The 16479-nt window shown below is 26.3% G+C and overlaps 1 protein-coding gene across 1 annotated transcript in view; it reads right to left on the minus strand.

Moving 5' to 3' along the window:
* Positions 1-1153: 1153 nt before the first annotated feature.
* Positions 1154-16479, minus strand: part of LOC119688584 — a 25242-nt gene continuing 9916 nt past the window's right edge. Inside the window, exons 2-4 of the mRNA XM_038103257.1 lie at positions 2897-3013; positions 1241-1371; positions 1154-1162 (exon numbers count right to left, since the gene is read on the minus strand). Coding sequence (XP_037959185.1) covers positions 1154-1162; positions 1241-1371; positions 2897-3013 — 257 coding nt within the window. The remainder of the gene's footprint in view (positions 1163-1240; positions 1372-2896; positions 3014-16479) is intronic.

Consider the following 16479-nt stretch of genomic DNA (forward strand, 5'->3'; position numbering starts at 1 on the left):
CTTGGTCTCAGCAAGGCGCTACTAAGTTCATAAAAGACGTTATTGCCCAGATTTTTGAATATTTCAGACGAAATGGAGTCTACCTCGACAAAATTGCGTTTATGAACCCTGAAAAGCGCTCACATGCTCAAATTTCGGCACTCAATTTGTTCCAAAATTCAGCCATTTTGCCAAGAAGCTAACACTGAAAGTAGCCAACATAGATTTCAGACTTTGGCACTTCTGTTTCGTTCACTAACTTCAGTTGAGTTTCTTTTCACGTATTCAAAGCTGGGATTGTCTCCTTAGTCCAGGTCACAGTTTCGCGTAAAGACAGTTAATAGTAAAACATGCGGGCTTTAAACTGTAACCAGCAAAGTGGTTACAGAAACTCGTCAAGTTTCGTGCATCTTGTTAAGGATGCATTTTTGCACCTTACCAATTTCCTCATTGGATCAAATGCCTCTGAGATATTGTGTGGCAGTACACCCATCTTTTCAAAGCGAACAATAGATTTTGAATGAAAGGCTACGAAGGTCTGCCCTACCGAGACCGTTGCCACTTCCTTATTGAGACCAAGTTCATCCCGTGTGATGCCTCCACTTCTTTCATCTTGATGCAAATCTGCAAAGCAGATGCAGTCACTGTCGATTTATTATCGACGTTTTCTGCACTGTAATGCAATACGTTTTGTCGATTTATAGCTTGATGTTAGTGTAGAGCTGTAAGATTGGAATCTTTTTGGTGTCGCCTGCCCTTCGCTAGCCGCATTACCCTGTTTTACTACCACGGACCGAGCTTTTCTAGCGAAATACCCTCTTCAAGTAAAGTCTTCAACCCACAATTCTATTTATTAAAGAAATTTGCCCTAATAAATTGAATGTAGGAGGAGCAGCTATATTTCCTAATCTTAATAAAAATCATCATAAAATTAAAGAAGGTATAACATTCAATAACCCTTTATTAATTAATAATCTCCGTCTATCTAATCGCTCATATCTAATATTAGCTAAACAAAATAAACACCAAGAACACAAACCATGCCCAATTATAAATCTATATCCTCCACAAATTCATTAATTTCTTGAATTTATAATTCCTGCTAAAACAATCCCCATATGAGCAACAGAAGAATAAGCAATCAATGATTTTAAATCAACTTGACGTAAACAATTTAATCTAACTAAAATACCTCCAATTAAGGAAATTCTAATAAAAAATAATTTCATTTTAAATAAAATACTGAAATAAAAGAAAATACCCGTAAAAGACCATATCCTCCTAATTTTAATATAATTTCAGCTAAAATTATTGAACCGGAAATTAGAGTTTCAACATGAGCTTTAGGTGACCATAAATTAACTAAAAATATAGGCATTTTAACTAAAAGAGCTAAAATTATAGATAGATACAATAATTCATAATTAAATATATAATTACTTAAAATATAAAAATTTGAATTTCCTAATTTTTCATATAAATAAAAAATACCAATTAATATTGGTAAAGATACAAATAATGTATAAAATAATAAATTAATTCCAGCTTGTAAACGTTGAGGTTAATACCCTCATCCTAAAATTATTAATAAAATTGGAATTAAACTTCATTTAAAAAATAAATAAAAAGCAAAAATATTCATACTAGAAAAAGTTAAAACCAAAAACTCTAATGTAATAATTACATTAATCATAAATAAATTATTATAATTATTAAGTTTATAAATTTTTTCTCTTGCTATAAATACCAATGCACAAATTCAAAAGATTCATAAAATTAATCGATAAGAAATTATATCACATCCTAAAAAATAAGAAATATTTATAAAATAATTTCTATAAATATTAAATAAAATTAATATAAATCTAAATAAAAATAATATATTTTGAACCATTCAAAATATATTATAAAAAAATCAAACAGGAATTAAAAATATAACAAATAAAATAAATTTTAACATTATAAAATTCTAAATGATTGAAAATAATCTTTTCCATGAGTTCGAATTATAGAAACTAAAATAGAAATACCAAACTCTAAACGTTAAGTATATTATTATAAAATAATTACTATAATCTATTATATTCATATAACTATATAAAACAAATAAAGTATTAAAACAATATACTCTAAGCTTAGTAATATAGATAATAAATGTTTTCGATTAGAAATAAAAGAAAAAACTCCAATTAATACTAGAACAGAACAAAATAATCAAAACAAATGATCTTTTTTTAAGTTTTAGTAGTTTAACAAAAACATTTGTCTTACAAATCAAAAATAAGTATAATCTTTTAAAACTCTCAAGAAAAAGGATATAATCCTTTATCATAAGTCCCAAAATTTTTATCTTAATTGAACTATTTCATGAAATTTTACATATATTAATTTTAACTTTAATATTAATTTCAAGTATTATATTTCTATTTTTAAATCATCCCTTATCAATAGGATTAATACTTTTAATTCAAACGATTTTAATTTCAATTATTTCAGGATTCATTTCAAAAGGATTTTGATTTGCTTATATTTTATTTTTAATTTTTTTAGGAGGAATATTAGTTTATTTATTTATGTAACAGCAATTGCTTCAAATGAGATATTCTCATTTTCTATTAAAAGATTAGTATCAACAATTTCATTAATCTCAATAATTTCAGTTTTGTGAATTTGTATATATAATTATATTAACATAGACATATTCATAAATAATGAATCTATATTTTTAACTAATTTAAAAAATTTAATTGAAGAAAATTCAATTTTTTTAATAAATTATTTATTAATTACCTTAATTGCAATTGTTAAAATTACTAATATATTTTTTGGACCAATTCGACTTATAAAATAATGAATAAACCTATACGAATCAAACATTCTCTTTTCAAAATTATAAATAATTCTTTAGTAGACTTACCAAATCTCATTACTTCCTCTTGGTGAAATTTTGGATCTTTACTAGGATTATTTTTAATTATTTCAATTTTAACTGGATTATTTTGAGCCATACACAACACAGCAGATATTAATATAGCTTTTAATAGAATTAGACACATTTGTCAAGTTGTGAATTATGGATGACTATTACGAACTCTCCATTCTAATGGAGGTTCATTTTTTTTTATTTGTATTTATCTTCATATTAGACGAGGAATCTGTTACAATTATTATAAATATACTCAACCCGATTAGTTGGAGTTATTATTTTATTTTTAGTAATAGCAACTGCTTTTATAGGATATGTTTTACCATGAGGACAGAAATCTTTTTGAGGACCTGCAGTAATTACTAATCTTTTATCCGCTATCCCATATTCAGGTATTGATTTAGTCCAATGAGTATGAGGAGGATTTGCAGTTTACAATTCAACATTAACCCGATTTTTTACTTTTCACTTCATTTAACCTTTTACTGTTTTAGCAATAACAATAATTCACCTTCTTTTTCTTCATCAAACAGGATCAAATAACCCAATAGGATTAAATTCAAATATTGATAAAATTCCACTCCATCCTTATTTTACTTTTAAAGATATCACTGGATTTATTATTTTAATTACATTCTTTATTTTATTAACTCTAATAAATCCATATATATTAGGAGATCCAGATATTTTTATTCCAGCTAACCTTTTAGTAACTCCCATTCATATTCAACAGATTGATATTTTTTATTCGCTTATGCAATTCTACGTTCTATTCCTAAAAAACTAGGATGAGTAATCGCTTTAGTATTATCAATTGCTATTTTAATAATACACCTTTTTATAATAAAAGAAAATTTCAAGGGCTACAATTTAATCTTATTAATCAAATTTTATTTTGAATTATATTATCTACAGTTATTTTATTAACCTGAATTGGAGCTCGACCAGTCGAAGAACCTTATGTGATGATTGGACAAATCTTGACAATTATTTATTCTTTATATTTTTTAATTAATCCCTTAATTAATAAATGATGTTTATATAATGGTTCTATTTGTGCTATTTGAACCACGTTACGATTACTACTTGAAATATTAACTGGGCGGTGAAATAGTGTCTTATGGCAATTATAATATTACCAAATATTGCTCATCCGACCAGCAGTAACTGATTTACAAACTGTTAGACTTGAAACTGATACTTTATTGCCTCCATATCATGTGATGCTGATATGACACATTAGCGCTTCATTTCAATAAATCAAAGATTGTTTAATGTATTTGATTGAGCACGGACTGTTAAATTTTGATTCAATTAAAATTATTTTATAGTGAGCATGTATATTCTGTTGTAGCTAAGACTCTTAAAAACTTAATCGTTTATTACAGCCAAAAACTGTCTATGCCACTTTGTGCAACTGAAGTTTGTGTATTTTTGTTTGTCTATTTATGACGGTTAATCATAACTGAGGTGTGATTAGCTTATGTGGCGGATAAACAGGTCAATCTATACACTATATAAATACACATACAATATAAGATAGAAAGTAAATATAATTTTTTGTTAGGATATAAAACATTTCACACTTAAAACACACTTTTCTAACAGTCTTAAAAATCTAAATGAAACTTATTGCAAACTTATATATAGGCCTAGTTGGATTACACAAATCCAAACTAATGGAACTTGTACTTCGGTGACTCTAGCAGATGAGAGGGCCGAAGTTTTATTTTATATAGTCACAAACTTTATTATTATTATAAATAGTCATAACTCTGGCAATGAAATAATGATAATAATACAATGGTGCCAGTTCGTTGAACACCAATAGGAATATGCATAATTTCCAGCCAGCCGGACCTGCCTTAACTTATCGACATATAAAACTGAAGAAAATTGTTTTGAAAGTAATAATTAAATAAATTTAATTAAATTTGACGGAATCGAAAGGACAAAGATAAAAATTTATTTAATTTATTCAAGTACTCTTCATCAGTGGTCTTAGGAAATAATCGAAATCTTATTTAATTAGACTGCTTAATTAATTGGACTGCCTGGCACTTGCAGTCCAAACAAATTATATACGGATTTTAAACTAATTAAATAAAAATTCGATTATTTCCTAAGACCACTGATGAAGAGTACTTGGCAATACTCAAAATAGCGTTGTATGGTTAGCCAAATTTCAATAAATTAAATAAGTTTTAACCTTTGTCCTTTCTTTCTTTACCATTCGAATCCGTCTTACTTTTAAATAGTTTCTTTCGTCATAAAGACAAGCCACTTTCGGCAAGAAAAAATTAACATTAATTAAATTTGATTTAATAAATTTTAATAAAATAACCATTAAATTAAACACAGTCCCACATCCGGTTAATACAATAACAGAGATAGTAAATACCGCTAAACACAATTTCCCATGTGCATTACGACTTGCATTAGGACTTACGAGTATAATACCCAAGAACGCTTCTACCGTACTTTGGCACCAACTAAGTGTGTGCAAATTTCAGTGCCAATCGAATAATCCAAACGTGGACATTACGAGTAATACATGCATAAAAACAATGAGTGTGCTGTGCGCCGCATGCGAAGATCCGGTAGCTAAGTGCTTGTAGATTTTATATGCTAACGAGCTACAAGCAGGAACAGCAAGGCTGCCCGTATGACAATTGATGGATGGCGTTACACCATATAAACACAGCAGAAGTTGACGATAATATTGGACATAGTTTGCATGCTGATATGCAGCGTGTTTGTGGCTGCTAGTGAGTCAGTGAGTGCGACTATCAGTGTTGGTGTTGGCATTGGTATTGGTATTGGTATTTGTGTTCGGATTAGTAAGGATTATGAAGGATACAATAGCTGTGGTGTTGTAATGGCGATAGCACAAACAGACTACGTAAATTCATGAGATATGAAGTGCAAGTAATACTTTACTCGCTGCTGATGTTGTTATTGTGTGTTAAGAGTTTTATTTGAATTGAAAATAGTGGAGTGCATTGAAAAATGTTAGCTGTGCGCAAAATTTTTCATTCACTACATGTATAACAATACAATGTTCTAACAACAAATCACAACAACAATATCATTAGCAACAGAAATGTCAACTAACACAACAAAAACAACAGGAAAAAACAATAAGAATGGCGCTAACACCGTTTCTGGATGTCGATGCGTATGCCAGCATCTGCGTCTGCAGAGACATTACCTTGTTTGCATTAATGATACATTCTTACATCCTTGTCTCCTCAACCAACAATGATATGCATGTGAGCTTTGTGCTATGCAATTATTCAGTATTTTAATGGATGTAAAATGCAACTTTGTTTTATTGTTTATGTTACTTAAAGGATTAGTGTCACAGGATATGCATAAATTAAAAGTTACGAAAACTACTCGCACGTTCTCATTTTGTTCTTGCGATGCTTAATTCCATTTATATTCGCCGTGCTTAGATAATAACTTCGAATAAGCATAAGCGGATAAATTTGATATGGTTTGGAACCACTGCAATAACTTCACAAATTTTTATTTTGCTATGAGTTTCAATCTGACGTCCTTTTCACATATATTGTTTAAAACAATCAACAAATAATTATCGAAGCTTAAGGTTTCTAATTGTGTTGCATGACTTTACTCTATTATCCGAAGTATTTAACTCAGAGTTACTCAAAAGCAGTAGTTAAAGTAGACGTCTATCATCAAAAATGTGTATTACCAGCATTTCGCCAAATTAAACGACAACGATAATATTTTATTCACTACTAAGGATAGATAGAATCAAGATGTTTTTCCAGAATCACATGCATATTGGATCCACCTATTTCACTTTACGATTATGTCTAAATTATACATTTATTTATATATAAATTTATAGTTCGAAACCTAATCCACGCCATTAATAACGCGTGGGTTCGAATGGCTCGTTGTTGTACCATAGAATTAGCGTTAGTACATACACAAACTAGAGGTCAGATTAGGAACGACCAACGCGGAAAGGCACGACTCTCTCATGTAGTAAAGTTGTACCAACTAGACAATTCTATAAAATTGACTAAGTTCCGAGCAGGATGACAGCTCGGTTAGATCGATAAGATGATTTCCTACCTTAAGGTGGACGCTGGCACATGAGGTGGGGCACACTTGTCCTCTCATCTGTAAAGCCACAACCTTATCTGTAAAGCCACAACCTAGACAAAAGTCATTATAAGCTGGGGTAGACACAGTTTCATAGCATGTTTTTCTATTAGCTGTGACCTGTCAACAACGATACTGTAAAGCTAAGCAGGTTTCGCCTTAATTGTTGAATCAGCTGACTAGTGCATTTTTTGTCCAGTTTAGGCAAGCTCCATCAAGAGATGTGGCAGTCGAATTCGTCTGTCCAAGTTTACTTAGCTATGTTTAGATATTTTTGTTTGATTGTCAGTTTAACTTACCAGTTGGGGACATCATTAATTGAGAAGTGAGTGCCTCTTTTGGCAAGCTCGTCGGTTTTAAATGCTTAAGATATCACAGTGTTCAGGAACCCAAATGAGTTTGATGCTGACAAGTCCACCTTAAAAAGGGAAGCCCGGTATTTTCGAGTTGTTAGAAATGTGGCTGTAGTATCTGTCAAGGATTTAATGGCAGCTTGGCTATCCCAAAAAAACTCGATTTCTGCATTACGCATTACCTAAAAATGCTTAGGCAATCGAAGTAAAAAGTTAAGATTCAGTTTTTTAGAAAATATACCACAGCCGACTCGTTCACCTATTTTAAAGCCGTATTACCATGTTAAAGGATACCATTTTGTGTAAAGTTAAGTCTTCCTTACTAGGTATAATAAAGTCGAACCACCTCTTTTTTATTTTATTTTTTTCTATTCTTGGAGGTTGAGAATCTTCATAAATACTATATTCTGACTAGCACCTTCGTGTCAAGTTAAAATCTGTGTTAGATGGCAGTTTGTCTCATCATAATTTCATTTCAACCATACGTCGATTACAGGTATAAGTGAGAAGGTCCATCTACCTTTAATGGAGTTTTCCATCTATTCTGCCATGCAGCTACTGAGATCCTTCTCTTATTCCTTCTACCTGGGATGGAGTTATGTTGCTCACGTATTTCGTGTATTTTACTGAAGATTCTTAGTATTTAGTCCGCCAATATATCAATATACATCAATTGAACACAGCAACTATTCGTGTTCACTTGTTTTTCTGATTAAAATTAGTAAAATAATTTAATCTATTTTAATGAAAGGCATTAGAAGTTACCTTGACCACCTTTCTTGCAGTTGATTTCTTTTTAGAAACCAAATTATGAGAGGAATACTCTCGATTTAATTTATCAACTAACTCATTCTTGCTGTATGATTTCATTTCAGTGTTTTCATAATTTTAAAATTAATGTCAATACATTTTAATCCGTTTAATCCGCTTCCGTGCTTATTAACTTATTTAAAAATAAAGCAAGGAAAATTGGACCAAAAATGTTGAATGCAACCCATAAAAATAAATTTCTCACCATGGGACTTACCAAAATTTAAAACATTTGTCATATGTTTTATATGTAAAATGAAAATAAACAACAGCTGAGCTGTGAACAAACGTACTGAGAAAGCAAGTATTTACTAAATCTTTGTTTTTATTAAATCAATACATAATAGATTTATAATATGTATACATAAAAAAGGTTTAATATATCAATTATTTATATTATTTTCTATATGATATAATTTTGAGTAAAGTTTTTCTAAACAAACCGAAGCTCTCACAAAACTTTCAAAGAACTTTCTGACATATAAATGTTCTTTCACATGTAATAAATAACTTATGTCAATGGAAACGACAAATCTTAAAGTAAGTAACTTACTAAATAAGCAGTGGAGACATGCTTTGGTAGCATAGTACCTATACAAGATGTTCAAACGCTCAAATTAAATTCCTCGACTTCTTAAGGAACTCGCACTTGAAACCATCGCTTAAAAAGAATTCTTAAGGAGGGCACACAGTTCTTACAACTCGGACACCTTTTTAACCTCACGATCTCCGATTTGACTGAAATTTTTTTTATGAGCTCCTTTCATAAAATAACAAGACCCGTATCTCGGGAAAAAATATCGTGATTTTTCTCCTAGGAGATATGGATCCGTCGGGTTTTGAGAATTGGCATTGTAGACACATTTTCAAATGGGTATATCTCAACTTTTATAAAAGATAGAAACGTTTACAGCGTTTCAGAGATATTTAATTGTACTTTTGTAAAATTGTTTAAACAATTAAAATTGTTTATATTTAAATACTAATATTAACCGTAAAATTTCAAAAAAAAATTTTCTCAAAACTCAGCTAAATTTTGATTTTTTATATTTTATTTAGATTCACTTTTAAATTCTACTACGAAATAAAAATTTTCAAGATACCATTTTTTTTTGAATTTTTTTAATATTTTTTTTTCTCTCGCAAAACACATCAAGCATACGCTTACTACATTTCCATTGAATGAATTTTCAAAGAATATTCTACAAATATTCTTATAAATTATTTTTGATTTCGATTAGTAATAAAGTTCTACATAAATCTCAAAAATTTCTGGACGATATTGTCATTAGAAGTATTTTTAAAAATTTATTTATCTTTCATATCACACCAAACACATACACACGATTTTTCATAAAAAGAAAAGGAATATGTCACACAAATTTTTTTTTTACTTTTGATTCAAATTAATATATAAATTCTACTTAAAAAATAAATATTTCCGGTGTGATATTCCTTTTAGAAGTAATTAAAAAAAATTAATTTATCAGGTGTCCTTCACGTTACTCATATGCACTATAGTACCGTTAAATCAATTTTCGAAGAAAATCTATACAAAAATCTTTACTTTTTATTTCTAAAATAAATGTATACATAAAAAATCAACATTTTAAATTAGTTCCGCCTCATTTCTGTTTTTAAATTATGAATTTTAACATAATTAAACCGCTTAATAAACTTTTCTTATATAGATGAATTAAAAAGTTAATTAGTTTCATAGTAGCCGAACTACCTAAAAAACTGCAGCACATAATCACACAATTAAAAATTCTAATTTTTGGGCGTGTTTTTTTTTTGTATGGCTTTAACTATGTTATTTCTGTTCTTTTACCAGGAACAGATCTGAACAATAGCATCTGTATAGAACAGATTCTTATTTTATGAAATGAGGTCATGAGGTCATATTTTGCCAAAATCCGTCCGGTTTGTAAAAGAATGACCCATATATATAAATATATAGGGGTGGAATTTATATATAAATTATTTAATTAAGTAGGGCTAACATAATAATTGTTTGATATAAAAATATTAATCAATTAAATATTTATATATTAGGCAATATTTTTAAATGGAATAATAGATAAATCATAAATAATAAAATTTATAAATCCTTAGCGATTTATTATTTTTAAAATGTTTGAAATCTAAATTAATAGATATCTATTAATTAATTAAATATTTATATTAATATAGATATGTATTGATCAAACCTAGTATACTCTATCGTAAAAATTAATTAATTGATCTGAGATCAATTATTACTTAGTCTGATGATGAGATAAATAATAATCCAGTCAAGATACAAAGAGAGGTTTTGAAGAAACCTCGCAGTTAATATAGAGTAAAAGTGCTCAGGTGCACTAACTCAACTTTCCTCAACATAATAATAAAAATATATTTTTGAATATAGAATTTTTATTTTGATTAATTTAAAATATTGAAAAATAATTTTTTTTATAAATAGAAACATTAATATTTATGTTACTTTTATTTTAACAATTAAAAATTTATTAAATATTTTTAAATGTAAATTAATATAAATTTAGAATTTGTAGTTAAGAATTAATTTTATGGATTATAAATATTTTATTAAAATTATAGTTTAATATTAAATTTTATTATTTAATATAAAATTATCAATATATTGATTTTAAATATAAAATTTTTGTGAATTATTAAAAAGTTTTATTTTAGCTTAAGAAATTGTTTAAAATTAATTTTACATGTAAATTTTTGTGTGATTATTAATTAATTTAAAAATTTTTTTTATTTTTATTATCACAGTAGTTGATATTAATAATATAAGAAATTAAGAATTAGTTATAATTATATTATTAACAGAATTTGTGCCAGCAGTTCCGGTTAAACAAACATATAAATATTTTATTTTAAAATTAGTTCAATTATTTAGATTAAGTTTAAAATTAATTTCTTAGGTGAAATTATAAGTTAATTTAAAATTTATTAAAAATTAGTTGAAGCTAAAAAACTTTTGATATACACTAGAATTAGATGCCCTATTATAAAAAGGGAAAACTTAAATTTTAGGTAGTAATAGTTATGTTCTTGAAACTTAAAAAATTTGGCGGTATTTTAGTCTACTCAGAGGAACTTGTCCTATAATTGACAATCCACGTTGGACCTTACTTCAATTTGTAATCAGTTTACATACCGTCGTTAGCAGAATATTTCAAAAGAATATTAATTTTCTTAAATTTATCAATAATTTTATTTCAGATCAAGGTGTAGCTTATATTTAAGTAGAAATGAGTTATATTAAATATATTTTTATGGATATAAATATGAAAAATTTATTGAAAGTGGATTTTGAAGTAAATTTATATAGATAAATAAATTGAATTTAGCTCTAAAATATATACATATCGCCCGTCGCTCTTACTTAAAAATAAGATAAGTCGTAACATAGTAGATGTACTGAAAAGTGTATATAGAATGACAATTTAAAGCTTAATAGTAAAGTATTTCATTAACATTGAAAAGATTTTTATGCAAATCATTATAAATTTTAATTATTGTACCTTTTGTATCTTCTTCTTTTCCTTTTATCCTTATCACCCAGTGGAGCATAGGGCCTCTACCATATTTCTGTATCGGGTTTGGTTATTTGATTGGAGGCATATATCACTCCAGGAAAAGTTCGTTTCTCTTAAATCTTCTTCAATTGTTCTTCTCCAAGTTTTAGCTGGTGCTCCAGGTCTACGGCTGCCTTGAGGATTCCTTGTGTATCAGGGTTTATTAAATAAATAATATTTATTTGAATATTTTTTTCAATTTATTAATAGTTAAAAATTTATAAAGGTTAATGTAATAATATTATTTTTAATAAATTTTTAGAAATGAAATGTTTTTCGTTTAATATGGTATCTAGTTTTTTAAGAAATAAATTTAATTTAGAATTGATTATTATTTAATTTATTTATATAAATTTAAATAAATAATTAATTTAATATTTTATAGGATAAGCTGTAAAATAAATTATTGAAAGTTTTATGTATTTAAATTAATTATATGCTTAGAATTAGCGATTATTAAAAAGTTTGTTATAATTTATTTTTTAATATTAAATAGTTATTACATTTTAATTATATACTAAAACTGTATTTTTAATTTAATTTATTAAATAATAATGATAAGATTAGTAAATCAGTATGTTTAAATAATAAAATTTCAAAAGTTTAAATAAAGTTTTCGGCAAATTTTATATTCTCGGATCACCATTTGATACACCACGCGGCTAGTTTTGAATATTTTTTAATATTCAAAGAATATTTTATATATATGTTAGATAAGAAGAAAGTGAGAGTAATTTTTAATTAAATATTAAATATTTCTCATTTACTTAAACTTGTTTTATTTTACTATATACTATAGAAATTTCACCGTAAAACTTTAAGTCTGAAATTAGTACTTAACGGGTTAACAAATATATCTCTTTTGAATATTTATTTAAAGTTTAACCTGCCCATTGAATAGTTGAAAAGGCAAATAGTAAATAGTACTTGTTTTTAAATGAAGTTATATATCTTTGTTAAGAAGATTATTATTAATTATTTGTGTTTTAGTAGGTGTAGCTTTTTTAACTTTATTAGAACGTAAAGTTTTAGGTTATATTCAGATTCGTAAGGGACCCAATAAAGTGGGATTTATGGGGGTGGTTCAACCTTTTAGTGATGCAATTAAATTATTTACTAAGGAACAAACTTATCCATTAATATCAAATTGTATTTCTTAATATCAAATTGTCCATATTTTTTTTTGTCAAAATATATTTAAAAACTATTAATTTCGTTATAAATTAGTGATGATGTAATAATTTCCAGTACAGTGGTACAGGAAATAACACAAAATATACTAGCTTTACGATTTGATAAATTTTATGTTAGTTTTCAAAGGAAAGATTCAATAAATTAATCGAAATTAAAAAACAACAACTTGAAAAAACAAATAAATTTTACAAAACCAGATTCGGATATAATTCAAAATCACCTATTCCGATATCTATATATAGACAGCATTACGTGAACCATTACGTGACTTGGAAATATCACTACGAATGTGAACATATGCAACCACGTTATATTAATATAGAGAGTATTCCTTCAAAGTTGGAATTATCCTCCTTCAATACATTAACTCTGCGCTTTTATATTAAGTATTATTAAATGGAAAATTAAAGTGCTGTGATAAATCAGTTTACAGCTTTAGTTGTACATTTTACAGGTTTTTTGATAAATATAGTTCTTTTCAATAATTTGAAAACTTTAATCTCTGAGTGAATTAAGGAACCACTGGGCATTAAACAATGTCATGGACTTGAAGAATACTTTATCAGCTTTAATCTACTTTAATTTATTCGAGTTTATATGACTCCCATTTGGATTAGAAAATGCACATACTACCTTACAGAGATCTCTGTTGACATTCTTGGAGAACATATAGAAAAATCATGCTATGTTTACAAAGATTCTGTTTTAATTTTTGGTGCAGATAATAAAGCCCAATTCGATAATATCAAAAAAATTGTTTAAACCTTGGAAAAGGCAAATATGAAAATTCAACCCAATATAAGTGTGAATATCTAAAAAGCACAGTCGAGTTTTTAGGATTCATTATTCTTTAAATGGGATGAAATAAAACCAGTAAAAGAAAAGATCGTACTTACGTTGCTCAAACTTTTTTCATCGTTTTATTAAGGACTACGCCAAAATCCTTGACGATTCTTTTAAGAATGGAAGAAGAACGAGTCTGCAAAAATAATTAGGTAAAAAACGTACAACTCTCAATGAAAATGCAATCGAAGCATTCAACAAATTTAAAAGAACGCTAACTTGAGAAGATGTCTTATTATCTTATCCTAACTTTAAAACTGATTTGCAACTTATAACAATTGGTTCACAGTATGCATTACGTGGAGAACTTGCGCAACAAGACAAACCAAACATTTTTATTTCAAGAACATTAAATCAGGCTGAAGAGCACTAGCTACAAATGAAGAACAGATGCTCGCAATAGTATGGACACTAAAACTTTTCAAGAATTCCCTATACTGATCAGCCAAGTTCAAGATAATTCAAGAATTTCATAATTTACACACAAGACTTCCATAGATATGGAATATGTTACGCACTCAAAATAGTTACAGATATTTCTAATCAATCCGAAGAGAAAAATATCATTATTGCCGAACATAATTGCACCTATAGAAATGCGAAAATAAGATATAAATTTTAACTAAGTATTATCTTACTAAAATGCAATCTGAGATTCTTTTAATTCTAAACCAACGTACGATTGTAAATTAAATAAGTATGACCGTCATCCAGTTAAACTAACTTTACGAGAAACCCCTATTCCCGAATGTGCTGGTAAGATAGTTCATATGCACATATAGTATTTCTTATGTCCCTATTACCGACAGTTGATATATTAATTAATTAAATATTTAAATTAATATAGATATTTATTGATCTAACCTGGTATCGTCTCTATTGAAGTTAAATTAAAAAAAAAATAGAGACATATATATAAATAAAAAATTGAATTTTTAATTAAAAAGTAAATTATTTATTTTCAAAATAAACCCAAATTATTTTTAAATGTAAATTAAATTATTTAATTAATAAATATTATAATTAAAAAAAATTATAAATTTTTAAAATATATTTATATTGTATAAAATTAATTATAGATAATATAAATTATCTATAAATAAATTATCTATTTCATAATTTAAAATATTATATATGACACATTTTTTAAATATTTTATAAATATAAATATATAAGAGTGGAATTTATATATAAATTATTTAATGAAATAGGGTTGTAATAATAATGGTTTGATATATAAACATTAATTAATAAATTATTCATATGTTTGGCAATATTTTTGAATGCAATATTAGACAAAACATAACTAATAAAATTTAACGATTTCTAAATTAAAAATTTTTTGAAATTTAGATTAATAGATATCTATTATTTATTAAATATTTATATAAATATAGATATTTATTGATTTAACTTTGTATAGTTTCTATTAAAATTAAGTTATTTAATAAATTTGTAATAAGTATAAGATTTTTGTAAATTATTATTAAAGGAGACAAAATTATAGTTAAGAATTATTTTTATGTGTTATATATATTTTATTTAATTTATATATTTATTTTAAATTTTATTATTTTTTATAAATTTATTAATAAATTTCTAATAAGTACAAGATTTTTGTAAATTATTATAAAGTTTAATTTTAGCTTACAAGATTGTTTAAAATTAATTGTACATATAAATTTTTGTGTGATTATTAATTAATTTAAAAAATTTATTTTATTTATTTAAAAGCAATTATTGATATTAATAATTTAAGAAATTAAGACTTAGTTATAATTATAATATTAACAAAATTTGTGCCAGCAGTTGCGGTTAAACAAATAATAAAAATGTTTTATTTTAAAGTTAGTTAAATTATTCAAATAAAATTTAAAATTAATTTATTAGGTAAAATTATAATTTAATTTGAAGTTTATGTAAATCCAATTGAAGTTAAAAAATTTTTGATATAAGCTAGGATTAGATGCCCTATTATTAAAAATGTAAAATTTAAACTTTTAGGTAGTAAAAGTTATGTTCTTGAAACTTAAAAAATTTGGCAGTATTTTAGTCTATTCAGAGGAACTTGTCCTATAATTGACAATCCACGTTGGACCTTACTTCAATTTGTAATCAGTTTACATACCGTCGTTAGCAGAATATTTCAAAAGAATATTAATTTTCTTAAATTTATCAATAATTTTATTTCAGATCAAGGTGTAGCTTATATTTAAGTAGAGTTAAGTTATATTAAATATATTTAAATGAATATAAATATGAAAAATTTATTGAAAGTGGATTTTGAAGTAAATTTATAAAGATAAATAAATTGAATTTAGCTCTAAAATATATACATATCGCCCGTCGCTCTTATTTAAAAATAAGATAAGTCGTAACATAGTAGATGTACTGTAAAGTGTATCTAGAATGACAATTTAAAGCTTAATTAGTAAAATATTTCATTTAAATTGAAAAGATTTTTGTGCAAATCATTTTAAGATGATTTATTTATGATTTTTAGTAAAGTTTATTGAAAAAATATTTTTTATTATAGTGAATTAGTGATGTGAAATAACATTAAAATATATTGTAAAATTTTTGTGATAAAAGAAAATTTTAATTATTGTACCTTGTGTATCTTCTTCTTCTTCTTTTATCC

This window comes from Teleopsis dalmanni, chromosome X, assembly GCF_002237135.1.
Source record: "Teleopsis dalmanni isolate 2A chromosome X, ASM223713v2, whole genome shotgun sequence".
NCBI lineage: Eukaryota > Metazoa > Arthropoda > Insecta > Diptera > Diopsidae > Teleopsis > Teleopsis dalmanni.